This window comes from Sus scrofa, chromosome 1 (genome assembly GCF_000003025.6).
Source record: "Sus scrofa isolate TJ Tabasco breed Duroc chromosome 1, Sscrofa11.1, whole genome shotgun sequence".
Taxonomy (NCBI): domain Eukaryota; kingdom Metazoa; phylum Chordata; class Mammalia; order Artiodactyla; family Suidae; genus Sus; species Sus scrofa.
In genome coordinates this window covers 20867363-20894490 of record NC_010443.5, presented here as the reverse complement: position 1 = coordinate 20894490, position 27128 = coordinate 20867363, and the positions used below count along the sequence as shown (strand labels likewise).

The 27128-nt window shown below is 40.7% G+C and overlaps 1 protein-coding gene and 1 pseudogene across 13 annotated transcripts in view; one reads left to right on the top strand and one right to left on the bottom strand.

Annotated features, from left to right (window-relative positions):
* The window catches only part of UTRN (utrophin), a 533664-nt gene that overhangs the window by 153437 nt on the left and 353099 nt on the right, over positions 1-27128 (top strand). For all 13 annotated transcript variants that reach the window (XM_021072273.1, XM_021072283.1, XM_021072259.1 and 10 more), the window contains 10 exons: positions 592-693; positions 5516-5623; positions 5903-6082; positions 7750-7919; positions 13682-13805; positions 17668-17755; positions 20014-20255; positions 20417-20597; positions 23554-23699; positions 24357-24569. In XM_021072273.1, the coding sequence (XP_020927932.1) occupies positions 592-693; positions 5516-5623; positions 5903-6082; positions 7750-7919; positions 13682-13805; positions 17668-17755; positions 20014-20255; positions 20417-20597; positions 23554-23699; positions 24357-24569 (1554 nt within the window). The remainder of the gene's footprint in view (positions 1-591; positions 694-5515; positions 5624-5902; positions 6083-7749; positions 7920-13681; positions 13806-17667; positions 17756-20013; positions 20256-20416; positions 20598-23553; positions 23700-24356; positions 24570-27128) is intronic.
* On the bottom strand, positions 3852-4339 carry LOC110256572 (annotated as a pseudogene).

The following is a 27128-nucleotide window of genomic DNA, read 5'->3' as shown; positions in this document are numbered from 1 at the left end:
GGACCTAACTCATATCCATGAGGATGAAGGTTCTATCCCTGGCCTGGCTCAGTGGGTTAAAGATCTGGTGTTGCCACAAGCTGCAGTGTAGGTCGCAGATGTGGTTCGAATCTGGTGTTGGTATGGTTGTGATGGAGGCTGGAAGCTGCAGCTCTGATTTGACCCCTAGCCTTGGGAACTTCCATGTGCTGCAGGTTTGGCCCTAAAAAGAAAAAAAATAATTACAGCCTAAAAAAATGAAAGCACTGTTTGCTTTATTTTGAAGATATACATGAAAATACCAAATTCTCATATAAAAACTACACTAAAATGGAAAAGAGCAGGAATTTGGAGTCAAAAGTTACAGGATGGGGTTCTAGTTGTGCCACATTCTTGCTATGTGATGTGAAATAATTAGTTCAAGCCTATGAAAATTGGTTTTTCTCATCTTTACATTTATAGGCTTCGTCTATATTACTTAAAGCTACTTTGATAAAAATATTTTTCATAAACTGCTACTCTCTAGTAGAGAACAGTAAATGTCAAGAATTTAAGAATTGTGATAACTCTCTTTAGGCTCTGTTGACAGAGGATGGGTTCTTTTTTTCCTAGAAACTCGGAGAACGCTGGACAGCCGTGTGCCGATGGACTGAAGAACGCTGGAACAGACTCCAGGAAATCAATATTCTGTGGCAGGAATTATTGGAAGAACAGGTATGACATTTTTATCCATTATGGTCAAAAAAGATGGCGTAAGTAACTCATCACTGATTATGACATTAGAATAAAACCTTGGTTACATCAAAAGGAAAATTTACAAACAATTATGTTCAAATCTGATTTCTACCAATTTTATCATGCAGCTTATTCATAGAGTTCTCATTATGAATTACCTCTATTGTAATGACAATTTGACCTTGTTCGTTACTTAGAATGTTAGTGTTTAGGATTTCCTTGACATAATTTTTACTGCATTTATATTGGGTAGTGTATTTGAACTTGTATCCCCACAGTGCCTGGCATATGGTTTGTGCTCAGTACATAATGAATAAATAAATCCGTTCAATACTTTGTGAACTTTATAACACACGAATTTTTCATGATTTTTAACCAGAATAACTACTGAAATTAATAACAAAATATTATTTAGCAACACCATTGATTTAGCACTTGGTTAATAGTATATTTTTTTCCACTAAGGATGAACAGAAAATGAACCTTTGGTGCAAAGCTGCCACTTTAAGTTTTCCAGTCTGAGTGGTGGCCTTTTGCCCATCTCCATCTTTCCAGAAAAGCAACCATCAAAACAGAATACAACTAAGGAAGACTTTTCTTCAAGTTGCCAAACAATTGTGATGAAGAAAATAAGCAGATACTCTATTCCCACATCTCAGTGTCCACTGTGATTCTTTTCAATGCATTTTATTTCCATCCACAAAAAGTGACTATATTCTTCTTTAGGGGATAAAAACAAGTGTTTGACGTTTTGTGATTTTCTAAATATGGTGCCAGTGAGAACATCTTAAGCAGGTTGCAAAATTTAAAGTTACTTAGATCCTTGTGTTCAGGCCTAAGAGCCACATAGAATAGTTAAATTTTTACTTTGATAATGACTATAGGAGATATTGATTGCTACAGAAAACCATTATGTTAGTCTTCTACTAAGTAAAATAATTTAAAATTTGAAAGGAATCAAAATGTGGTAAATTAAAAAATTTTTAAAAATAGAGAGTGGCTAGTATTTTCGCCATTTATTACATTAGATTTAAAACTGACCTTTGAATGGCTTTCTGTTAATGATATGGAAGGAAGAATCTTATTAAAATGTAGAATTGAAGCCAACATTGGTACATAATTGAGAATTTGCTGTTGCAGAGAATGAGACCAATCAGCTATGTCTGAATTTAAAAAATCTTTAGGAGGCTATTGTTCACTCAGTTGTAAAGGCATTAAGATAGGTAGACATGGGCTCTCAGAATTAGTTCAAAGTTTCTGCAGCGTAAGCCAAGTATAGCAAGCTGGATACTAACCTGCCTTTCCAACCACAACTTTCTCTTGATTCTTCCATGTACCCAGTGCTCAAATCCTGGATTCCCAATTTCAGCCTTTTCCTAGACTGTCAAGGCCACAAGAATGGTGCTGGTTGTTTTTTTTTTTCACTGCTCTATTCCCAATGCATGGTGCACTGTAGATTCCTTACGGGTTTCGTGGTTGTTCTTGTTTTGTTTTCTCTTGTTTTAAAGTGCAAACTAGTTTTCTAGCCTCTGTGTTTTTGGTTAAGGGGTGGCATCTGTTTCAGAATGCCTTTTTTAAACTCATCTCTTTAGTTTGAAGTTCTCCCCATCTGTTACCAACCCTTTCAAGACGGGCTCCCATAAGGATCTTCTTGCCCAGTGAAGTTTGAGCCAATAGAACGAAGCCATATTTGGTTCATAAGCAAAGGAAGGTTTTACTCTTTGATGAAAAATGAAGAGGAGTGAGCTTGCTCTAGAGTCCATGCTCTCCCCGACAAGCCATCCCCAGAGCTGCTTCTTGGTGGGAAGGGACGGAGTTCTTATGGGTCTGATGCAGGTGTGTTGCTCACAGCACCTGGTTGCAGTGCTGGGTGCAGCCTCTCTGTCCTCGGCCTGCCACCACCATCTTGTACTGAGCTGTGCATGGTACTTCTGCACACTGTCCACTGAATTGAGCTGTTGGGTGCAGTAGTTTTCTGCTGGAAAATATAATCCACCTTGTCAGGTACAAAGCCTCTGCACACGTGTACCATAGGCAAGTGAAACTAGACTAAGCACAAAAGAAGAAGTGAGATCTTATCATCTAGATTCCATCTTATTTTTCCCAGTGTCCCAGTGGGCTTTACTGGAGACATAGCCATCAAGGACCATGAAGTCATCCATAAGCTTCCTCCCCCTCCCCCACTGTTTCAAAACTGAAAGTAATCTCTTTGTGGTGCCTGTACTTTCTATCTGTGCCACAGTTATTTATGTGCCTATCTTATCACTCCTTTTTTTTTTTTTTTTTGTCTTTTTGTCATTTCTTGGGCCACACCCGCAGCATATGGAGGTTCCCAGGCTGGGGGTCTAATCAGAGCCTATGCCACAGCAATGTGGGATCCGACCCGAGTCTGCAACCTACACCATAGCTCATAGCAACACCGGATCCTTAACACATTAATCGAGGCCAAGGATCAAACGGGCCCTTATGGATGCTATGCGGGTTCGCTAGCTGCTGAGCCACGATAGGAACTCAGTGTCTCTTCTTTTCTTTCTTTTTTTTTTTTGGTTTGGGTAAATTATAACTTTTTTATTGGAAAACAAATATACAACTTGGAATGGATATGAGGCAAATTGTGTCATAAGCAGATTTTCTTTAAGTGGCTAAAACAAAGTTTAAAAAGCAAGTAATAATAAAATAAAATGTTTCTGGTACAGGATCAGCAGTACAAGAAATAGTGTATGAGTACCTGGATAAACAGGTACTGTTTTGAAATAGTGGAACTTTTAAGTACATATTGTTGACTGTCCAGGCAGAGTTACAACTCCACACTTTAACAACATGCTGACAGTTCCTGAGGAAAACTACTTAAAGAAAAAAAGGCATAACCCTCATCTGACCAACTCCATCTAAGTTTAGATGTGCAGAAGGGCTTAGATACATCCAGAGTAAGCCACATGCAACCCATTACATGATCAACTTTCTAAAATAAGGTTTCAGGACAATGACAGTAGGTTAAGGAAAGAAAAGATGAAGGAATGAAGTCCTAATTACTATACATGCTTTTTTTTTTTTTTTTTTTTTGGACAGCAGGGGAAACCTTTTACAGATAAGTTACAAACAAAGAAAAAGCAAATAAACAACTTTGTACAAGAGATTTAACACATTCTGTACAAGGTCTTCACTTTGCTGTCCTCATTTGTACAAAACGCTTCATAGTTTGCTTAACCATCACTGTCAATATCTGCTTCCCTGATCATTCCATCAACCTCTTCATCTGTTCACTTCTCTCCAAGGTTTGTCATTCCATGGTGAAGCTCTGCTGCACTAATATAGCCATTGCCATCCTTATCAAACACACAGAATGCTTCTCTAATTTCTTCTTCACTGTCTGTGTCTTTCATTTTTCTTGCCATCATTGTCAGAAATTCCGGGAAGTCAATTGTGCCATTACCATCAGCATCTACTTCATTAATCATGTCCTGTAACTCTGCTTCTGTGGGATTCTGCCCAAGAGACCTCATTACAGTTCCCAATTCCTTTGTTGTTATAGTTCCATCACCGTCCTTGTCAAATAGCGAAAAACTTCTTTGAATTCTGCAATCTGCTCTGCAGTCAGTTGGTCAGCCATGCTGCAAGTGCTCTGGTCTCCAGGACGCGACCACACAACTACTCAGCTCGCTCCCTCCACTCGGACTCTCTTGTTTTCTTAATCTTCATCTTTTTCCTTCTTTTGGGTAGAATATAAAGGGGAGAGAATAGTTGTTGAATAAACTTATAAATAAAACAATTAGAGAAAGAGTTGATTAAAAACACAGAATCAAGAATTTCCACCCTCGACTCTATAGAAAATAGTTTCTGTGATAACTACTGCATTTGGGGAAATATTATCTCAATGCAGCCATGTTTTTTCTTTTTCTTTCTTTCTTTCTTTTTTTTTTTTTTTTTTTTTAGCTCTCCCTTCAAGTTTATCTCTTTAGTAAATATCTTCTGCCTAAAGACATGCATTGTTGGCCAGTGGATTTAAAAATCTTCATATTGGCTTTGCACTATCCTTAAACTTCCTTCTCTGGTCACAATTGCTGTGGAATCTGGAGCTTTACTGGGGTTGGTTTGCAAGATGCAAGGAAAAAACCATTGACTTTGGGGTGTAGGTCTTTAACCTGGCTCTAGAGTTAATTAGCCAAGAGATCTTGGGCATAGAACTTGGCTTCTCTCTTTCCAACCTACAGTGAGGGTCTGAGATAAGAAAACCTTTTGAGCTTCCTTCTGTATCTACAGAGTTATAATGTGATTCTTATGGAGACTTGATAGTTGGGTTTAGCCTTTAGGATCCAGCTACATGCCTGAGTGTTAGGTTTAGTTGTCCAGGTGTGGGGTTAATTTCAGGTTGATCTGTTGCCAATCTGAAAAGGATAATATCTTAAATAAACGTATCCTTCTCATGCCTCAGGCTTAGGTGTGTGAAGTCCTTAAGATAAGGATTAAACCTTTATTAACATAAAAATTAAAGATTTCAAAAATTGAGTTGACTGGAGTTCCCATTGTGGCTCAGTGGTTAACAAATCCGATTAGGAACCATGAGGTTGCGGGTTCGATCCCTGGCCTTGCTCACTGGGTTAAGGATCTGGTGTTGCTGTGAGCTGAGTTGTAGGTTGAAGATGCAGCTTGGATCTGATATTGCTGTGGCTCTGGCGTAGGCTGATTGGACCCCTAGCCTGGGAACTTCCATATGCCACAGGTGCGGCTGTAGAAAAAAAAATTAAGTTGACTTATCGAATGATTCCCTAAATATATTTCTAACTTTGATTTTTATTTGTAGTGCTTGTTGAAAGCCTGGTTAACTGAAAAAGAGGAGGCTTTAAATAAAGTGCAGACGAGCAACTTCAAAGACCAAAAGGAACTAAGTGTCAGTGTGCGGCGACTGGCTGTAAGTGACATGACTGTCAGCGTCTGTCTTGTAAACCTGGGATACCCTGGTGTTTTATATCAATGGTTAATGCAATTTAGTGGATAAACTCATGGCCCAGCACTACAGTGCTGCTGCCATGTAACGATCTAGAACTGGGAGTCTTATGTTTCAACTTTAAGGAATTGCGAATCGGGTAAATTTCACTATCACATGTACATGTGTACAGTTCCTGACTGGGGAACAGGAATATAAAGTCCTGTTAAAAGTGAGCCATCTAATAACTATCTGAAATGCTAGATTCTGAAGGAAGACATGGAAATGAAACGTCAAGCCCTGGATCAGCTCAGTGAGATTGGCCAGGACGTGGGTCAATTACTTGATAATCCTAAAGCCTCCAAGAAGATCAACAGTGACTCAGAGGAACTGACTCAGAGATGGGATTCTTTGGTTCAAAGACTAGAAGATTCCTCCAACCAGGTACCTTTTGCTTTGGGTACTCTGTTCTGCCATTTACTGGAAGTCATTATGTTCAGGTTTGTTTTAGTTTTTATGAAATGACAGTTGCAGCCAAACTAAAAAGTTGGTGTCTCATACCTGGTTTACTGTAAAATGAAAACTTGCTTGACATGTTGAATATCTTCTTTAGTTTTCTAAAGTAAAATTTAATAGATCTTTAAAAAACTTCCTGGGAGTTCCCGTCGTGGCGCAGTGGTTAACGAATCTGACTAGGAACCATGAGGTTGCGGGTTCGGTCCCTGCCCTTGCTCAGTGGGTTAACGATCCGGCGTTGCCGTGAGCTGTGGTGTAGGTTGCAGACGCGGCTCGGATCCCGCGTTGCTATGGCTCTGGCGTAGGCCGGTGGCTACAGCTCCAATTCGACCCCTAGCCTGGGAACCTCCATATGCCGCGGGAGCGGCCCAAGAGATAGCAACAACAACAACAACAAAAGACAAAAAAAAAAAAAAAAAAAAACCTTCCTGATACCAGAGTTCCTATTATGGCTCAGTGGGTTATGAACCCAACTCATAACCATGACGTTGTGGGTTCGATTTCTGGCATCACTCAGTGGGTTAAGGATCTGGTTTTCTATGAGCTGTGGTGTAGGCTGGCAGTTGCAATTCTTATTGGACCCCTAGCCTGGGAACTTCCATATGCCGCAGGTGTGGCCCTAAAAAGCAAAGACAAAATAACCCCCCTCCCCCCCAAAAAACCCTACAAAAATTCCTGATACCAGTCATTCAACCCTTAGTAACTGAGAACACATAGACATGGATCTATCCAATGATCTCTCAATCTTAGTCTTATTAATTTAAAAAATATTTTAGAGAAGTGATCAAAAATAGCACTTTGGTTTGTGCATGAACATTCATAGCAGCATTATTCATAAGGGACAAAAAGTAAAACAACCCATATATCCATCAATAGATGCGTGGATAAACAAAATGTGTTGTATCCATACCATGGAATGTTATTAGGCAGTAATAAAATGAAATGCTGATACATGATGCAACAGGGATGAACCCTGAAAACATTGTGCTAAGTGAAGGTAGCCAGTCACAAGGTTAATGCACTATGATTCTGTCTATGTGAAATAGCCAGAGTTGGCAAATCCATAGAGACAGGAAGTAGAGGAGTGGTTGCCAGGGGCCAAGAGGGAGAGAAGAGCAGGGAGTGACTGTTCATGGGTAAGGGTTTTCTTTTTGAAATGATGAAAAGTGGGAAATAGAAAGTGGGCTGGAGTTCCTGTCGTGGCTCAGTGGTTAACGAATCCGACTAGGAACCATGAGGTTTTGGGTTAGATCCCTGGCCTTGCTCAGTGGGTTAAGGATCCGGCGTTGCCGTGAGCTGTGGTGTAGGTTGCAGACGCGGCTCGGATACTGTGTTGCTGTGGCTCTGGCGTAGGCTGGTGGCTACAGCTCCAATTCGACCCCTAGCCTGGGAACCTCCATATGCTGTGGGAGCAGCCCAAGAAAATAGCAAAAAAAAAAGACAAAAAAGAAAAGAAAGTGAGCTGGTTGCACAACAACTCTGAATATACTAATAACCATTGGACCGTACCTTTTCGAAGGGAGAGTGTTGTGGCATGTGAATTGTATCTTGAAAAAGCCGTTATAAAACATTAAAACTGGCTGATTTTCCTTCAGGTGACTCAGGCTGTTGCAAAGCTGGGAATGTCCCAGATTCCTCAGAAGGATCTTTTGGAGACGGTTCGCCTAAGAGAACAAGTAACTACCAAAAGGACTAAGCAAGAGCTGCCACCTCCTCCTCCCCCGAAGAAGAGACAGATCCCGGTGGAGATGGAAGCCAAGAAAAAGTGAGGACAGACAGAGACTATTGCCCAAACCCCATTCGCCCATGATGTATTTTGCACTAATCAATAATCGTATGCAAATTTAGACATGATTATTGTTATGGCAGTTCAACTACTGAACCACTCCTATCCCGAGTCTTTCGAATATTCTCCTTCACGCTGGCTAAGCATCTAGATCATCGGGATGGTTTTATTTATCTTGGCATCAATTGCGAGACCTGTGACAGGACCCTTCTTTCTTTCCCACTGTTTACTTTGGGTGGATATGAGTGTCTATGAGCCCTCATTTGTTCTTCTTACTGTCATAATTCCTGCAATTTTGCTTTATTTCATTTTTTGCTATACTTTACTTTTTTCTTTACTTTGCTTTTACCTTATTTTACTTTACTTTACCTGACTTTACTCTCCATGCCCACAGCATGTGGAAGTTCTGGGTTAGGGACTGAACCTACACCACAGCAGCGACACAAGCAGCTGCAATGACAAAGCAGGATCTTTAACCTGCTGAGCCCGAACCACACATAGGAACACACCCCACCCCCAATTTTTTTGTTTTTTGGTTTTTTTGCAATTTTGCTTTAGATTGATTTCCTTATTTTTTTTTTTTTTGAATCTCCTTCCTCTTCTCACCTTTAAAAAAAACAACTTAATTCAGGGAAGTAATTCCTTTTAAGTCTCCTTTTTTCTTCCTCTTTATTTTTTTTTCATGTTTTCTCTCTTTGTTAATTCCTTGGTCAATTTTATTAACAGATTCTTTGAGTTTGGCTTTAAAATCCATCTTTGATAAAATATCTTTGTTTTCTTTTCTTTCTTTCTTTCTTTCTTTTTTTTTTTTTTTTGGTCTTTTTAAGGCCTATGGCACAGAGAGGCTCCCAGGTTAGGGGTCGAATTGGAGCTACAACTGCCGACCTACACCACAGCCACAGCAACGCTGGATCCAAGGCACATCTGCGACATACACCACAGTTCATGGCAATGCCAGATCCTTAACCCACTGAGCGAGGCCAGGGATTGAACCTGCGTCCTCACGGATACTAGTTGGGTTCTTTAACCGCTGAGCCACGACAGTAACTCCTCTTTTCATTTTTGACTCAAGAGAAGCTTGGGATCTTTATAAGAGGAATAACCATGGCTGAGGTGTATTGAGTTTTTACTGCTAATGTCACCTCCTCCATAGAGCTACCCTTTGCGCCAGGTGCTGTTCCTCACATGCACACTAGCAGGTGGTCTCAGTAATGCTATCCTTCTCTCCCTTTTATGACAGTAAAACCCCAGTGCTTGGGTAAGTGGATAGTTATTTTTGCCTGGATAAAAATGATATGGTTTCCCAATTGAGCTTTTGTTAGAAGATGCAGGATTGCAATTTTACCAGATGACTTTCATTTTGATAATAAGGCTGTGCTCCTGCCTCTGAACAGCATCGCCTTAGAGGACCAGGGTCCTCTAAGAGTTGCAAGCAGCAGCTGTGGAACTTTTACTTTGGCGTCAAGGCAGCAGATGAGGGAGATACTTCATCGTAGCTCTTCCATCTCCTGAGGGTTCATGTTCTGTTGGTGTATCTGGCAGTGTGTCTCCCCAGTGCCGACTTTGTGCATTGGGAAGCTTGGAAGGTTGTAAAAGACGAGGGTGCATAAATGCATTCTGGTACCAATTCTAATTTTGGTAGGGATTCCCCATACCAGCAAGCAATTCTTGGGACACCTGCTGGGTCTCCCACACCTCAGCTTCATTTTGACACTATCTCCTAAGAGATAGCATCAGATTTCACAGGCTAAGGGTTTAGTCCTACAAGACTGCCTTCTTCCCCGCCCCAGATCAGCTACCAGGTATAAGCCCAGATTACCTGTGCTTCTGACTGACTGGGTACAGGTTGGAGATTTCAACCGGGACTCCAGAGGCCAGTAGCAAATCCAGGTTGTTATCTATACTTCTGACCAACTGACTATAATTCAAAGGTTTCTGACCCCATCCTGAGTTCACTTAATTTGCTAGAGCAGCTTGTAGAACTCAGAGGGACATTTTACTTAATAGAGTACCAGTTTATCATAAAAGGAAGTCACCCAGGAATAGCCAGACTGAAGAGATGCATAGGGTAGGCAGAGGGAAATGAGTGTGGAGCTTCATTGCCTCTCCAGTCTCCTGAATATCCATGTGTTCATCAGCCTGAAGCTCTCTGAACCCCATCCTGTTGGGGTTTTATGGAAGCTTCATTACATGGTCATGATTAAATCATTGACCTTCCACGATGGTTTCAACCCCTAGCCACTCTCCCCTTCTGGGAGGTCAGCGGGGTAGGACTGAAAGTTCCAACTTTCTAATCACAGGCTTGGGTCTCCTGGCAGCCAGCCTTTCTCTTCAGATGGGATCCAAAAGCTATCTTCTTAACATAAAAATGCCACCTTTGTTGCTCTCAATATTTAGGAAATTCCAGGAGATTTGAGAACTCTGCCAGAAACGGGGGTGAAGATCAATTATCTGTTTCTTTTTTCTTTTTTTTTTTTTGTCTTTTTGCCTTTTCTAGGGCCGCTTCCTGCAGCATATGGAGGTTCCCAGGGTAAGGGTCTATTTGGAGCTGTAGCCACCGGCCTACGCCAGAGCCACAGCAACGTGGGATCCGAGCCGCGTCTGTGACTTACACCACAGCTCATAGCAACACCGGATCCTTAACCCACTGAGCAAGGCCAGGGACTGAACCCACAACCTCATGGTTCCTAGTTGGATTCGTTAACCATTGCGCCACGATAGGAACTCCATTTCTTATTATAAGTCACAATATCCCAGGGCATAACTCTAAATTCTTAAACATGACCGTGTTGTTTAAGGTGCATTCTATTGCAAAAAACACAATACTGCACCCAAAGTGACGTAAACAATGAGACCACTGATTATCTCACATTACTAGAAGTCTGTCTGGAGGTAAGGTAGATTTGATAGAATGGTGTGCTTCTGCATCCTGGCACCTTGTCCCTCCCTCTTCAGCATGTTGGCCTTTACCTTGTCTTTTCATGGTCCCAAGATGCTACTGTAGCACTGAGCATAGCATCCTTGTGTAACCTGCTATATAGGCAAGCAGGGCAGTTTTTCCTTATTTGTCTTTTTTTTTTTTTTAAATCAAGGAGAATGAGCTTTCCTGGAAGATGTCCACTAACTCCCTCCCTTGTCTTCCTGACCAAGACTCAGCCACTTGCCCACGCCCTGGGAGCCTGGGAGGTTGAACTGTCCCGCCTTTTCAGTTTCTGTGGTTGTTTTCTGGGGGACTTGGACAGCAGGAAGAAGTGTGGGAAGGGAGGTGTGTGTTGGGTGGGCAGCCGGTTGTGAGTACCCGTCTTCTATCCATGATGAGACTGATGCAGATATTCCTTTAGTTAATTCCTGGGCAAATCGAGGCTTGGCTACATCCATTTCATTAGAATTGAAGATATCGAAATTGTATTATTAGAAAATTATGCCCAGACAAAGCGTGCCCCCTCTAAGTCTACGGTGTGTGCTAGTCTTGCACTTTGGAGCCATATAGAGCTGTCTCACCTGCCTTCAATATGGTACCTCTTCAGAACTTGAGGGTGGGTTTCACATTCTGATTTACATTGTCCTAAAGTCCAGAGGGTTGTTATCCAGGCCTTTGTGGCCTGGGGCAGTTATTTAAAACCTCTGTGAGCTCAAGTTCCAACTTCCTTAATATTTTTAGTCTGAGGTAGAAAGCACTCTTCGCTTGTCTTAAAGTGGGCTGTCTGAGCAGATGTGACCCTTGAATAACTGCTTAGCACAGCGTATAATACACGCTTCCAAGATGACAGTTTATGTCACCTTCCCTTCTCCTGGTGCTGCATGGCTGTGTTTCATCACCATAGGGACGGGCATTTCCTATAATCTAGATGCCTATCTGTTAATGGGACCCAAGATCATTGCGGCTCTAATGCAGTCACATCACTCTTGCTCAGACTGAGGGCAGAGCTGGACCAGGTCTTCCAAGGTCCTTTAAAATGTGTGATCTTCAGTCGGGGCTCCTCGTCTCTGAAGGTCGAAAGAGAAAGCTGCTGCAAAGACGACAGGAGGAGGGTCCCGTTGTTTGAGCGATACTGTGACCCCTGGTCATTTACCTAGCATGTCACAAAATCCTGTTCAAATTGCCAGAAAAATTTACCTTGATGAAAAGACAAATATTTATAATTCACTAGAAACACATTGAGCAAAGTCTCCCCAAGAATCAGCAAGGACAACCTGTGCTTACCTTAAAGTCTCTATAAATACCCAGAGTTGTTTTGAGAAGCCCTGTGGGCAGAGCCGGACTTAAGAGGACAGATCCTCCCTTTAAATCCCAGCTCTACCATTTGTTCGCTTTGTGGCCTGGAGCAGTTATTTAAAACCTCTGTGAGCTCAATTCCTTCATCATTAGAAAGGATAATCATAGTGCACACGCATAGGGTTGTTGTGTGGATTCCTTGAGTTAATAAAACATTGAGAAAAAGGCCTGGCATCAGGCCCGCGACCAGTGACTGTTTCTCCTCTGGTTCCTCCTCTCTGGGGTTTTGACTGACCTCAGCACCTCTCAGGACTGTCCCGTTTTCTCCCCTTCCACCATCGCTTAGATCCTGTGACTGCATAGCCTGCTCTCTGGTCTTGCCTCTCTCTGTTCTTTCTCCTCAGCGAACACAAAAGGGTAAAGGCCATCGTGTCAGTCCCATGCGTGGAACCCTTCCCTGGCCTCCGTTGTCCTTTGGTTACAGTCTGGGTCCTTACTCTGCCCTGTAGGGCCTTCTCTTCCCGGTGCCCGTGGCTCTCTGCCACATGGTCAGCTCTTCCTGCCGGCCTAGTCCTCGCAGTGCAGCCACACCTAACTGCTTCCCCTGTGCAAAGCGTGGTCCTCCCTTTCTTTGTTCTCCCTTTGCTCAGAAACGCCTGGGCATGATACTGTTGTTCTCCAGGAGGCCATTCCTCCCTGCTCGGATCAGGAGGCATCCTGTGAATCCCTGGGATTAGCACCCAGCAAATTCTTTTGACATTGCTCTTACTTTCCATAGCCTTTATGGATGGGAAGCCCTATGAGGGCTGGGATTGTGTTTGGTTTACCTTCACAACAAGAGCTTAAGTCCAAGAGTTCCTGTCGTGGCTCAGTGGTTAATGAGTCCGACTAGGAACCATGAGGTTGTGGGTTCGATCCCTGACCTTGCTCAGTGGGTTAAGGATCCGGTGTTGCCGTGAGCTGTGGTGTAGGTTGCAGACGCGGCTCGAATCTGCTGTTGCTGTTGCTGTGGCTGTGGCATAGGCCAGCGGCTATAGCTCCAATTGGACCCCTAGCCTGGGAACCTCCATATGCTGCAGGAAGCGGCCCTAGAAAAGGCAAAAAGACCAAAAAAAAAAAAAAAAAAGAGCTTACATCCAGTGCCTTACATATCGGAGGCTAATTAAATATGTGTTCAATTGAAGAGGGCATCAACTTAAGAATGTCTGTATTTGTTCTTTTCTGTTGTAATCTAACCAGATCTGTTTTTTATTACCTAAAGAGTTTATGAAAGTACAAATGGTTTCCTGTAACTTTTACAAACTTTATTTTCTTTATTAATGTGACAATTTTGTTCCTCTTTCCATTCTTTAAATTGTAAATGTATGATCCTATTTTGTGTGGTTACTATGTTTCTGGGCTGCCTTTAATTTTGAGTGCTTAAAAACACATGCCTGATGAATGTTTTGGTTGCTGTCTTTCTTGAGCCAAGTGAAATAATAGAAGAAAATGACTGACAATTGGTAACATCTGAATCTTAAATCAGGTTTGATGCCTTAAGTGCTGAGCTGTTGAACTGGATCTTGAAATCAAAGACTGCCATTCAGGCCACAGAGATAAAAGAGTATAAGAAGATGCAAGAAACGTCGGAAATGAAAAAGAACTTGAAGGTAAAACATACCACAAAAATATCCTAGTGAATAAAATATTTCATCAGGACAGACTTTATGCTGTTGGCATAAAGATGCGATGGAATCCAGAATCTTCCGATAAAATAAACGTAGCCCTAAGGTAGCTTTTAGAACATTGTAGTAAATTTCGAGTCTATTCAAGCTGACTGGCTTCAGATGCCTGTGTGAAGGGATTTTTTTTCCTCCTTCCTTAACCATTGAAATGTGCAGGAAGAAACACTTGCTAAGGTGATTCCATTATTATAACTGTTTTTTAGCGTGATTAGAGCTGCCTTAATCTGGTACCTAATATTATATGTGTGCATGCTGAAATGTTTTGCTTTCCAAATGCAGCAAACTTTCACATCTCAAAATTTCTTCCGAGCTCAGATCTGGCATTGCTGTGGCTATGGCATAGGCCAGCGACTATAGCTCTGATTTGACCCCTAGCCTGGGAACTTCCATATGCTGTGGGTGCTGCCCTAAAAAGACAAAACAGAACGAAAAAACCCCCAAAACCCCAAAACAAGATATGTGTGTGGAGACATCCATGATGTGAGTTAGAAAGTGGCGATTGAGCAGAGGCCAGGGTTGCAGCTGTTTCTATACACTGATGAAGTCTAGAGGGCGAAGTGACAATGAGTTGGAACTAAAGGAGGGGGCTTAGAGCTGGGCAGAACAGCACACCAGGCAGGCAGTGCCCCTAAACAGAGACTTGGAGGTGGGCAAGCGTGTTGTGATCGTTGGAACAAATAATTCATGTTGTTTCATGCTAAACGACTAATGCAAAAAGTCACCATCAAACTGGAGAAAAATTATTACCTGTTTTATACAAAATGGCTTTTTTGGGGTCACTTTTTAGGATGGTGGCAGATGGGAGTAAGGATTCTACACCCAGGCATTGCCTCCATTGGAACAAGCTATTCCTTCACTAAAATAAAATTAAGTTGATATTTCCCAAAAATTTGCATGTGTAAAAAGTAGCGGAGAGTTAAGGTTGGAAAAGTGGTTTGGGGTCAGACCCTGGGTGACTTTTTTTAATGTTTGAATGAGAAGTTGAGACTAATTTTTGCCTTGTTGTTCCACTGTCACTATTCTTATTTAGAGGTCACCATTGACCGTTGCTTTCAAAATCCAAAGCCTGGATTTCCATATTCATCAGAGCTGCTTTCTCTGCAGCATTTGCCACTGTTTACCTTCCCTTCTTTTTTTTTTTTTTTTTTTGTCTTTTTAGGGCCTCACCCACGGCATATGGAGGTTCCCAGGCTAGAAGTCTAATTGGAGCTGTTGCTGCTGGCCTATACCACAGCCACAGCAATGCCAGACCTAAGCCGCATCTGCTCACGGCAACACCAGATCCTTAACCCACTGAGCAGGGACAGGGATCGATCCCTCAACGTCATGGTTCCTAGTCAGATTCGTATCTGCTGTGCCACCGTGGGAACTCCCTACCTTCCCTTCTTCAATTCTCACAGTTCTTGGCTTCTGTGACCTGTGGTCATTCTAAGATAAAAATCTGATCCTGCAGCTCCAGTGCTTGCGGTTATTGAGTCATTTCCCACTGCTGTGGGGATAAGGTGTGAGTAGCACAGAGCCCCAGCATTGTACAAGGCCTTCTGGATGGCTCTTTTCCCTCCCTCTGAGCACAGCCTCCTCACCATTCCTTCACTCACCTGAGCTCCAGCCCTCCGGACTCCTCCTCTTTTGTTTTTCTTCTTCTCTGCCTTCACCACGTGTTGCTCTGCAGGGCTCTGAATGGCCCTTTCTTAAGCCTTGGCGCTGTGTAGCCGAAATGCCCTCTACTTCAGAAAGCCTCATTAAGAAGATGCCACATTGCTTTGACCATACTTTCTGTAAAAGCCCTTATTGCATTTATGTCATTATTTGTTTATATGCCTGCTGCGACTGCTTAGAAAGGGAGGATAATTTTCCCCTGAAACCTGTATTTTTCCGCACTCAGTAAAATTCTTGGCTTGTGGAAGGAGAGCATGATGACTGGCCGGGGGGATGCTGGAAGGACCATTATCAGAGCCCTCTGCTCAGAGCACCAAGAGAGCCAGAAATGAGGTCTGTGCTCCATCATTTCATAGGTTTGGAAGACCTATAGATGATATGAATGAGCAGCAGTAGTCCAATTCTCAAAGGCAGTACAGTGGCAGAGAATTCAGAAGGTAGAGCGATCTTGATGGAACAAGTCCTACGAAACATTAAGTTAAATTCCATTCTGTAATCTAGGAACAATTTTACTTCCTGAAATTATTACTGTGATATTTGAGGGGATAAAAATAACAATTGTATGTATTTGTGTAAGGCACAATTGGCAATTCCTATGTTTCCCCTTTATTTATAAGTTCTTTATTTTGTTGTTTTAGATGAATAGTAGTATATGCCAAAGGGTTGGGAAAAATATAAAATAAAGAAAATTTAAACCATTGCTTTAATCTCTAATTTTTCTTGCAAATTTTTGGGAAATGTCAATTTTATTTTAGTGAAGGAATAGCTTGTTCCAATTGGTGCAGTACCTGGGTGTGGAATCCTTAGTCCAATCTGCCACCATCCTAAAAAGTGGCAAAAATACCATTGTGTATAAAGCAGGTAATACTTTTTCTCCAATTTGATGGTGACTTTTTGCATTGGTATTATAACAAAAATAAGTGGTGTTCCTTAGAGTCTCATGTTCTTTCTTGATCTTTGTAGTTTTTATTTATTTAATACTTATTACTTTTTGGGCCACACCCGTGGTGTGTGGAGTTTCTGGGTCAGGGTTCAAACCCATCCCACAGTAGTCACCCGAGCCGCTGCAGTGATAACTCCAGATTCTTAACTCCCATGCCACAAGGCAACTCCTTTCCTTGATCTTTGACTATAAAAATGGTTGTTTTACTTGGTCAGATTAATGTTTATGTGGCTCAAAATAGGAGAGTTAAATTTATTTAGTAGTGCTTACATGCATAGATGGTGGAATTGGGGTTCTTTTACTTGGTCGTCTGGCTGAAATAATATGGGTTGCACACAAAGTTTTTATTGTGTTGTTTTGAATGCTATTCGATTAGGTGATTAATAGATAATTATCAAACGGAGGAATTTCAGATAGCGACTGTGTACCTAAATATGTGTGGATGCAGGTATGTGTATATTTATGTGTGTCTCTGATTTTGCTCAGCCCTTTCATATTAATCCTGGAATATTTTGTCTTCTCTTGCCTCTGGGATAGAGGGACATTGAGAATATCATACCCTGGAAACATAAAAATTAAAATTAAGAGCCAATCTTTGAATATAAAGGACAAAATATTTTGGTATGGGTCTTAAAGTGTATTGACATTGTTTAAGAATTATATATGAATTCTGCTTGTAGTTTGCATTAGACTGTACGCTCCCTCTAACACCAGCAAATAATAGTGAGTCTCGAATTATTTCTATGTTTCTTATTAATGTGTTTGTGTTCAGTGATCTCTGTCTTTGTAGCACATTCAGTTCATTTAAACTGTTACTTTTATGGTGCGGCGTATACTGAGGCCATATATGTAAATAGATAGCAGGAACTTAAAACACTCATTTCAATTATTTCCTCCTGATAGGAACTGATAAATGTAATGGACAATTTTTTTTTCCTAATGAAGGAACCAAAGTTTTATATTGTTTGTTTGAGTTTACTTTTTGAAATTTAGTCATTTCCAGTATTCTGGAGAGCAGCCTGAAATGGTGTGGTTTTATCTTGTAGGATTTTTCTTGGGTAAACTTTGACTGTAACATCTCAAGAAAATGTGGGAGGGACATTAAATATAAAAAAATTCGAGAAGCATCAACTTTGTATTGAGAAGAAAGTTTATAGTATTCTCAAATTGGAACTTTATTTTTAGAGATTAGAGAAAGAGCAGACAGAGAGAAACCCCAGACTGGAGGAATTAAACCAAACTGGACAAATCTTTTTGGAGCAAATGGGAAAAGGTGAGAACCTTGATATTTTTATGAAAATGTTTTCTTAGGTGGTGTTCCTGAGTGGTATTTACAGCTCAACAAATCAAATATTTATTTCACACTCTAACCCTTTGCTAAAAAAATAGTTTTCAAGAAGATTTCTAGGTAGAAGAATCTTTTTAGAAATGAAAATTTATGCTGAAGCTGATTATATAGAACAGATGAAAGCCAAGTTGTTCTGTTTTTACATGGGTAAGGAGCCTGAATAAAACTCTGTACCTCGGCAGAAGAGTTAAAATCCATTGGTGAGGAAGATTTTAAAATCTTACAGGGGTTATATATTGATATTTTTGAAGGAACATGGTAAAAGAAATTTTGCTTTGGTAACACTAGGGAAATGAAGTTATATGAGGGTTAATTCATTGAGATAATCTGATTTTTGATCACTTCCAGTTCATTATATTAATATATAATACTATTATATTAGTTTAATTTTATAGTTAAATTTGAGAAAGTGTTACTTGTATTTGAAATTTTTGTCTGCATTAAACTTTTTTTTTTTTTTTTGCCATAGACTCAGTGGCACAGGAGAGTGTAAAGATTTCACATTTTTGCTGTGCAGTTTGGATGATTTTTTTTTTTTTTTTTTTTTTTTTTGCCCTCACTTTGAAGGGCTTTTCTTGTGAGCCCTCTTCCTTATTCCAACAATGATAAGTGTTTTGGAGGTCTGTCGCAATTCTCCCTGACAAAAGCCGCAGATACCCAAGGCTGAATTAGGAATATTAGTTTGACTAAAATATTCAAAAATGTACTTTTCAGTATTTTTGGTTTTTGACTTTTTATTATAGAAAATGGAAATATATACAAAGCAAATAGAATAATACCATGAACCTCCTTTACTGACTACCCAGCTTCAATATTTATTGATATTACCATTCTTTTTTTTTTTTTTTTTTTTTGCTTTTTAGGGCTGCACCCATGCATATGCAGGTTCCCAGGCTAGGGGTCTAATTGGAGCTACAGCTGCCGGCTTATGCCATAGCCATAGCATCTGTGACCTACATCACAACTCACAACAATGCCAGATTCATTGAGCAAGGCCAGGGATCGAACCCTCAACCTCACAGTTCCTTGTTGGATTTGTTTCTGCTGCACCACGTCGGGAATTCTGATATTACCATTCTTGAATTAGCTATACCTCTATTTACTCCTTACCTGCTTGGTCAATATTATTATTTTCACATTTTTAAAAGTAGAACTTACCCTGAAATATATAACACTGTTCTGTTTTGACAAACCCTTAGAGCTCTCATTACCCTGGGTTTTGACTGTATTTATTTAGAAAATTTTATTGCCCCTCTGCTCACAGAGTTGGGTCCATCTTTTCCACATGCAGGCTCTCCTCAGGAGATACGATTCCTTTGCAGATTTTGTGTAATTTTGCATAGAAATTTTCAATGATTTCCTGGTATTTTAATTTATATTCGCTCATTATTATATGTAATAATGAATTTTATATTAAAACTCATTATTACATATAACTATTTTTTTCTATGAACATTCTCTAGTTCTCAAAAATATGAGACAAAATTAGAAGATGTCAGTAATAAACATAATAGCATTTTCCCCCCGATGTGTTTCTAAAGTAGATAATAGTAGCACTGCATCCATATTTTGGCATTTTCTGCTCTGTGTGTTGCATTCCCAGTAGGCTTGCTCATGCTTCTGGGGCCTGGCTGCTGGCTTAGATTCCAGCACTCACCAGGCTGCCCCCAGCCCTAGGAGTTCTAGCCATTTGTTTCCTATGACATTGTGGTTTGGTTAGCAGAGACTCAAGCTGCCTCCTCCTTTTTCTAGCCAGCTTCCTTCTTGCTGATGACAGAGGTCTACCTTCTGACGTCAGAGCCCCAGACAAGCCCAGACAATTCATTTTCATTTCTCCGGCTCACACTAGAAACTGGTAGAGCACTGGGATGCCAAAGATGCTAACGCATTCTATAGAAAAGGCAGTGGCTGAAACTCTACTGATGTGCTTTTGCGATAGCCATCCCCCTCCTGAACTGCTGTTTTAAGCTCCTCTTCTCTCGTTTTTGTCAAGGAATTAAACATAGTTATTTTTAAGTGCATCATTATAATTGGTGTTGCCGTGTTAAAAGGAACCCCAGGGAGTGATCATTAAATATGATGTTGCCTCATTATTTTGACGAGGTTAACGTGTTTATAACAAATCCCAAACACATTTTGTAGTAACACGTGAAATATCTGCTTATTTTTTCCTGTCTGTGTAGAAGGTCTTCCTACTGAAGAAATAAAAAATATTCTGGAGAAGGTATCATCAGAATGGAAGAAGGTAGCGCAGCATTTGGAAGATCTGGCGAGAAAGATTCAGCTACAGGAAGATATAAATGCTTATTTTAAGCAGCTTGATGAGCTTGAAACGACCATAAAGACGAAGGAGGAGTGGGTAAAACACACTCCTTTTTCAGCATCTCCCCAGCAGTCTTTGCCGAGCCTGAAGGACACCTGTCAGGTAAAAGACCCAACCATCAGAAACAAGAATTCTAGGTGCAGTCCCTTATTTAAGGAAGATGCTACCTGTATCATGAACTTTAGGTTGATTCTGCTCTGGTTAATTTTCTGTAAAGATGTTCATCTTCCGTGCGTGATGCGGTCCTATTTTCTCTTCCACAGCGGGAATTGACACACCTCCACAGCCTGCACCCCAAAATTGAAACCCTGCGTGCAAGCTGCTCAGCCCTGAAGGCTCGGCCTTCTGCCCCAGATTTTGTCCAGCAGGGTTTTGAGAGCTTAGTGGGCCGCTACCAAGCTGTGCAACAGGATTTAGAGGAGCATCACCAACAGCTCGAAAATGGTAAATCCATTCTCTTGCGTTTTTAATTTTATTTTATTTTATTGTGTATTTTCTAGGGCTGCACCCGCGGCATATGGAGGTTCCCAGGCTAGGGGTCTAATCAGAGCTGTAGCTGCCGGCCTGCACCAGAGCCACAGCAACTCGGGATCTGAGCCATATCTGTGACCTGCACCACATCTCATGGCAACGCCGGATCCTTAACCCACTGAGCAAGGCAGGGATTGAACCTGCAACCTCATCGTTCCTAGTTGGATTCGTTAACCACTGTGCCGCAATGGGAACTCCACTCTTGCATTTTTTATTAAACAATTCCACCACCTTTTCTCAGTTTACCTTAACTTACTCCCATGGGTTAGACCTTTAGCACACTTGCTTGGTTTGCACCAGCCTCAGTCTGTTTTCGTCTGTGCCTCCTTAACTGTTCCAGCTAAAGAATATTCAGACTATTTCCTGGATTCTCACTTTTTGTAAAAATGCAAATAGCTTTCATTGCTATTAAAACTGTGTTAATAGGATATGACAATTTTTAAGGAGTTTTTTTTTTTTTTTGACTGTGACATGCAGAAGTTCCTGGACCAGGGATCGAACGCTCACCACAACCGTGACAATGCTGGATCCTTAATCCGCTGAGCCACAAGGAACTTAGAGTTTTTTTGTTTTTTGGGTTTTTTGTTTGTTGTTGTTGTTTGTTTGTTTGTTTGTTTTAGGGCCAAACCTGCAGCCTATGGAAGTTCCTGGGCTAGGAGTTGAATTGGAACTGCAGCTGAGTACTACACCACAGCCATGGCAACACTGGATCCAAGCCACATGTGTGACCTGTGCCGCAGTTTGCGGCAAAACTAGATTCTTAACCCACTGAGTGAGGCCAGGGGTTGAATCTACATCCTTACAGACATTATGAGCCACAGAAGGAACTCCGGGAACTCCAGTTTTGTTCTTTCTTTTTTGTCTTTGTAGGGCTGCAGCCGAGGCATATGGAGGTTCCCAGGCTAGGGGTCCAATCAGAGCTGTAGTCGCCAGGCTATCACAGAGCCACAGCACCTCGGGATCTGAGCTGCATCTGTGAACCACACCATGGCTCACAGCAACACCAGATCTTTAACTCTGAGTGAGGCCAGGGATCGAACCTGCGTCCTTATGGATGCTAGTCGGGTTTGTTAACTGCTGAGCCACGATGGGAACTCTATCCAGGAGTTTTTATTTTTTTAATTTTTGTTTATTTATTTTTATTTATTTATATTTTTAGGAATTTTTCTTTCTTTTTTTTTTTTTTTTAAAGGGTGTTGTTTTTCCCTTTGATTGAAGGAGTCAGCTGTTATCCTTACTGGTAGGGCTAAAAAGAATGATCACTTGCTTCTGTTTGCTGAAAACGGTTAAAAGTTTTAGCAATACCATCTCCTCTTTTAAAAGAACTCATGTTCTTCTTTCAAAGTCTGAACAATTTTAAAGATGTTTTTACTTTTGGAATGAACCTGGTTTGGGAAAACTGTTACAGGTTTCGAAAGCTCATCCCTCGTATGTTATATTTTTTTCTCCTTGGCTTTTGTTTAAGTCTGGAGTTGTGTTCTCTTATGTAATGTTAGGAAAAGTGCATGCTAAAGTGCTGTGCACTTAACCATACCCTTCCTTGAAGCAGTCGTAGAGTTTGCAGTGACTTGTTAAAAGTATGTGTGTATGGTAAGCACATGTGTCACATTTCCTTTCTTCCGGAAAGACATTTGGACACCATATTTTTTGTTTATTGAGTTCAGTTAGTCTAGAATGTGAAGTGTTTGAGAGTACCTCCTTTTCAATTTCCTGTTAGAATATACGCTTTCATTTTTGACACGGCAGCTTAAATATTTAGTTCCTTAACTTTAAAAAAAAATGTAAATTTATTTTTTTGTTTTTAATTGCGGTAAAATATACATAACATAAAATTGAGCATTTTCCCCATTTCAAGGGGCAGAGTTCAATAGTGTTTCATGGAGTCACATTATTGCGCAGCCCATCCCCAGAATATCTTGTCTTGTAAAACCAAAACTCTGTACTCATTAAATAGCTCTCCATTTCCTTCTCCCTCCAGCCCTTCTACTTTCTGTTTGTCTGAGTTTGACTGTTCTAGATACCTCATCTAAGTAGAATCATGTAGTATTTGGTTTTCCTGTGACTGGCTTATTTCACTTAGCCTCAACGTTCATTTCTTTGGATAGCCGGTGTCAGACTTTCCTTCCTTTTTAAGGCTCAATGATACTCCATTGTATTCCATTGTATCGCCCTGTTTTGTACATCCATTCATTTGTCAATGAGCATTTGGTTTGTTTACACCCTTTGGCTCTTGTGACTAATGCTGCCTGCCAATTTCTTAACTTTTACTGCTAGTTGGTTTCACCTCTTTGTGCTTCACATGAGCCAACTTCCTCTCCACACAATTGTTGCTTGTCTGTAAATTTTACATCCATGGCTGAAGCAGTCATCACTCCAGCTGTCTTGTGCGGTCATTATTTCTCGGGGTACCTGCGTGGCCTGCCTCTGGTGTTCTATGTAATGTCCATGCCTCTGGGGATGACAGTTTGTCTGTGCACTGGCACTTGGAGGCAGAGTGAGAGGCTCTTTGTCTCCTTTTATTCTTTGTGTAGCGACTGGGGAAAAGGAGATGATATGAGACAAAAGGGACATTGTAGTACCATCTTCAGAGAAACATTTCATCATGATGAAATGAAGAAAAATGATGGTGGCTTACTTAATATTTCAAACATCAACATCCGCAGGAATGAAGTCACTGTCTGACTTCAGAAATGCCAAAGGAATGATTTATTTTATCTCCAACAGAGACCCTTTTGATGTTAATTACAGAGTTTAATTTCTTATGTATTTGAATTCTCTTATTAGATACAGAAGATGAACAATATTAGTTTCCTAACAATATTAGTTTCCTAATATTATTGTCTCAAAATAAGTATTTTTAAATAAATAGAACTGAAGAGCCGACCTGGACGTGCGTATTTGGAAACATTGAAAACGCTGACAGATCTGCTAAATAATTCAGAAAGTAAGGCCCAGGTGTCTTTGAATGTCTTGAATGATCTTGCAAAGGTGGAGAAGGCTCTGCAGGAAAAAAAGGTAATAGATATTTTAGGTCTTAGAAGTCCAGGCTCATTTCTAATATATTGCATATTTTGAAATTTTTTTTCAGCTATTTAAAAGTATATTCGTTTGGTCAAAATTGGTCAAAAATTTCTTATATTTCTTATAACTTGCAGGCCAGTTACTATCATATAGGACCTCAGCTAGAAGAAATATTTTTAATAGAATAAAAGCATATTTTTTTCTTTCTCTTGGGAGTAGCTTAACATTATTAACCTGATAAAGTATGTTTAATGAAATGAAGAGTATCAGTTGTGTTGTTCTTTTTCTGTGTTGAATGAAAATGCTTCCCTGGTCACTTAAGGTTTGTGACCCTGCATTATTTTATCAGATGCTAAGAGCCTCCCCTTCCCACACGCCCCCCCATTGAGCCCTGCACACTGAGCCCTCAATGGGCCTTGTTCCGCTGCTTTTTCAAGCCGAGAATATATTGTGTCTAAAACACACACAACTCATGTAGGGAAAGCTGTGACTTTTTTGATGATACTTATTCTTTTTGCATAAGTTTCCCACAATTCTTTTTTGCTGAAATTCCTTTTAAAAAGTGACTTTTGACTGTGTAGAGCCAGTATCATTACATCTGCCTGGAAAGATTATTGGGCATATTTTCATCTTGAAAAAAATGTGTTCCAGGACCTTGATGAAATCCTCGAGAATCAAAAACCTACATTATGTGAACTTGCAGAAGAAACAAAGGCTTTGGAGAAAAACGTCTCTTCAGATGTAGAAAAAACATATAAGCAAGAATTCGATGATGTTCAAGGCAAGTGGAACAATCTGAAGGTCAAGGTGTCCAAGGATCTTCATCTACTTGAAGAAATTACCCCCAAACTCAGAACTTTTGAGGTAAATCCAAAGGCCATTAGGCGCTTGTGTATTTTACAGAGTAAAATAGTAATGACCAGTAAATTTCTGTTATTTAAGTTTGTTGCTTCCTTTCCAATCCCCCTTTTGTGACGTACTTAAGTTGGAATATAAAAATCCCAAGCGAAGATGTACTTTTCATGGGCTGGAGTAATCGCTTATCTCCTTTTGACTGGCAAAAAGGCTTCTTGGTAGAGGTAAACTGGACCTTCAGTATGAGAGAAAATTGCTTAAGAGTGGTCACAGGAATGTTTCAGGGATAAGGAGCCTGCATGAACAGGCCGGAGATTAGCGTGCAGTGGTAACTCAGTTAGCGTGGAAGAAGTTGCCTGGATACCAGCAGACAGCCAATCCTCGAAGCTGTTTCTTGAAGGTTTCAGACATTTGGAATTGAACATCTGAAGCAGGCCACTGACAGTGTCAGGTTGGGAAAGCAGGGAATTCAAGGGACATGACAATTCAGAAGCAGGATCCTTGGCTACATCTGAAAATGCTGGCAGGTGAAGAATTCCAGAGGAAGGAATAAGGGTGAGGACACAAGGAGAAAGTGTAAAAGTCCACGTCCGGCAGGGGGGTCAGGGTGGTGGCCTTTCACCTGTTAGGAAGATGGAGCCGTGAAACAGTGACTTCCCAAGTCACCTGGTTTTCAAAAAAGGTCCGGATGAAGGACGAGCCAATCACACGCTCTTCCCTAGCCTCCCCATGCCTCCCTCTCCTGTGGTGTTTTGAGCATTTTTTTTTTTTTCCCACCTCATTGATGTATCCTAAGGTATATACTTGGCACAGAGAAGGCATTCAATAAATTTTTTTTTTTTTCCTTTTTTGGCTGCCTCACTGTATATGGGGCTTCTGGGCCAGGGATCAGATCTGAGCCACAGTTGTGACCTACACCACAGCTTCAGCAATGCTGGATCGTTGAACCCACTCCACTGGGCTGGGGATTGACCCCACATCCTGCCACTGCAGAGATGCTACCGGTCACATTGCGCCACAGTGGGAACTCCAATAAATATTTTTTAATGAATGAAATGAGATCAGTAATAGAGTTAGATTTGGAGATATATACATATTTGTATTTGGAGATATTACACACACACACACACACACACACACACACACACACACGGTTTTAGATCCAAAGAGACTATATATGAGATTTTATATATATGTGTGTGTGTATATATATGTGTGTATGTCTATATACTTATGAGAACTTGTTTAAAGGATGTTACTAAAAAAAGTGAAAAGACTGAAAAAGAAGGCAGCATTGATGAAGATGATGTTTTAAAAATAGAAACCAGAGAACTGTGGTAGAAGAGGAGCTGGTAGGCTGTACACATCAGTACAGTGCAAGGTGAGCAAGGGAAGGAAGCTCTTTGACCCAGGAGCCAATGAGCAGTTCCAGTTTGTGACCATAAAGAAGACAGAAGTTCTGTGGGTGTGGGTGTGCGTGGTGTTAGTGGAAGGAAGGAAGTAGTTTTCTCTAAGTGTGATCTGCAGTTCTAACCTGAGATCTCATTAGAGCAAACCATTAATTTTGAAGAGGAGTGTGTTTTATGCAGCCCAGTATTTTTGTCTCATTTAGCTTCGTGAGTGGATCTGTTTCCCCTTGTCTGTCTTCAGTTGTAATTCTTTCCATCTTTAAAACCCAGAATTGGAGTTCCCGTCGTGGCTCAGTGGTTAACGAATCCGACTAGGAACCACGAGGTTTCGGGTTCCCTGGCCTTGCTCAGTGGGTCAGGGATCCGGCATTGCTGTGGCTCTGCTGTAGGCCGGCAGCTGTAGCTCCGATTGGACCCCTAGCCTGGGAAATTCCATATGCCACAGGTGTGGCCATAGAAAAGATAAAAAAAAATTAAAAATTAAAAATTAAAAAATAAAAAAAATAAAAACCAGAATTCCTCTTATTCATGACTTGAAATTTTCGGTTATGGTCCAAGCACTGGAGTGTCAGTGGTTCTCAACCAGGGGTGACTCTCCCCTCCAGGAGGACATTTATTAATGTTTGGAGACATTCCTACTTCTCATGACCATGGGGCAAGAGAGAGTGCTATTGCCACCTTAGTGGATAGAGGCCAAGGTTATAGTTAATGTTAGTTTGTCCCCAACAAAATAATTTTCTGACCCAAATGTCGGTAGTGTCGAGATTGAGTGATACTGGATTAAATATTTCTCATCTTTTCAAAAGATCATTGCATTGTTTTCATATTTAAATCTGAGATGTTGTTAGAGAAATTTACAGGTAAAGAGTAACCTTTAAGTTAATCTTCTTTGACTCTTAAAAGTATATTTATTTTAGCGTTAGCTAAATGCATGTCAATGCTTTAATATGGAATTTAAAGAGAATAAATACTATTCCAAAACACAGGAGAGTCCTGGGTTATGGTAATCCAGCTTTAGGCGTTAGTGGGTTTTTACTAATGTAGCAAATCCAGGCACTTAAAGTTACCAGTTAGAACCTATGCCAAATTTATTTCCATTAAAGATAGCCCACTTCATGCACATGTGTCTGGATATTTAGATTTTCAGGGTTGGTTTTAT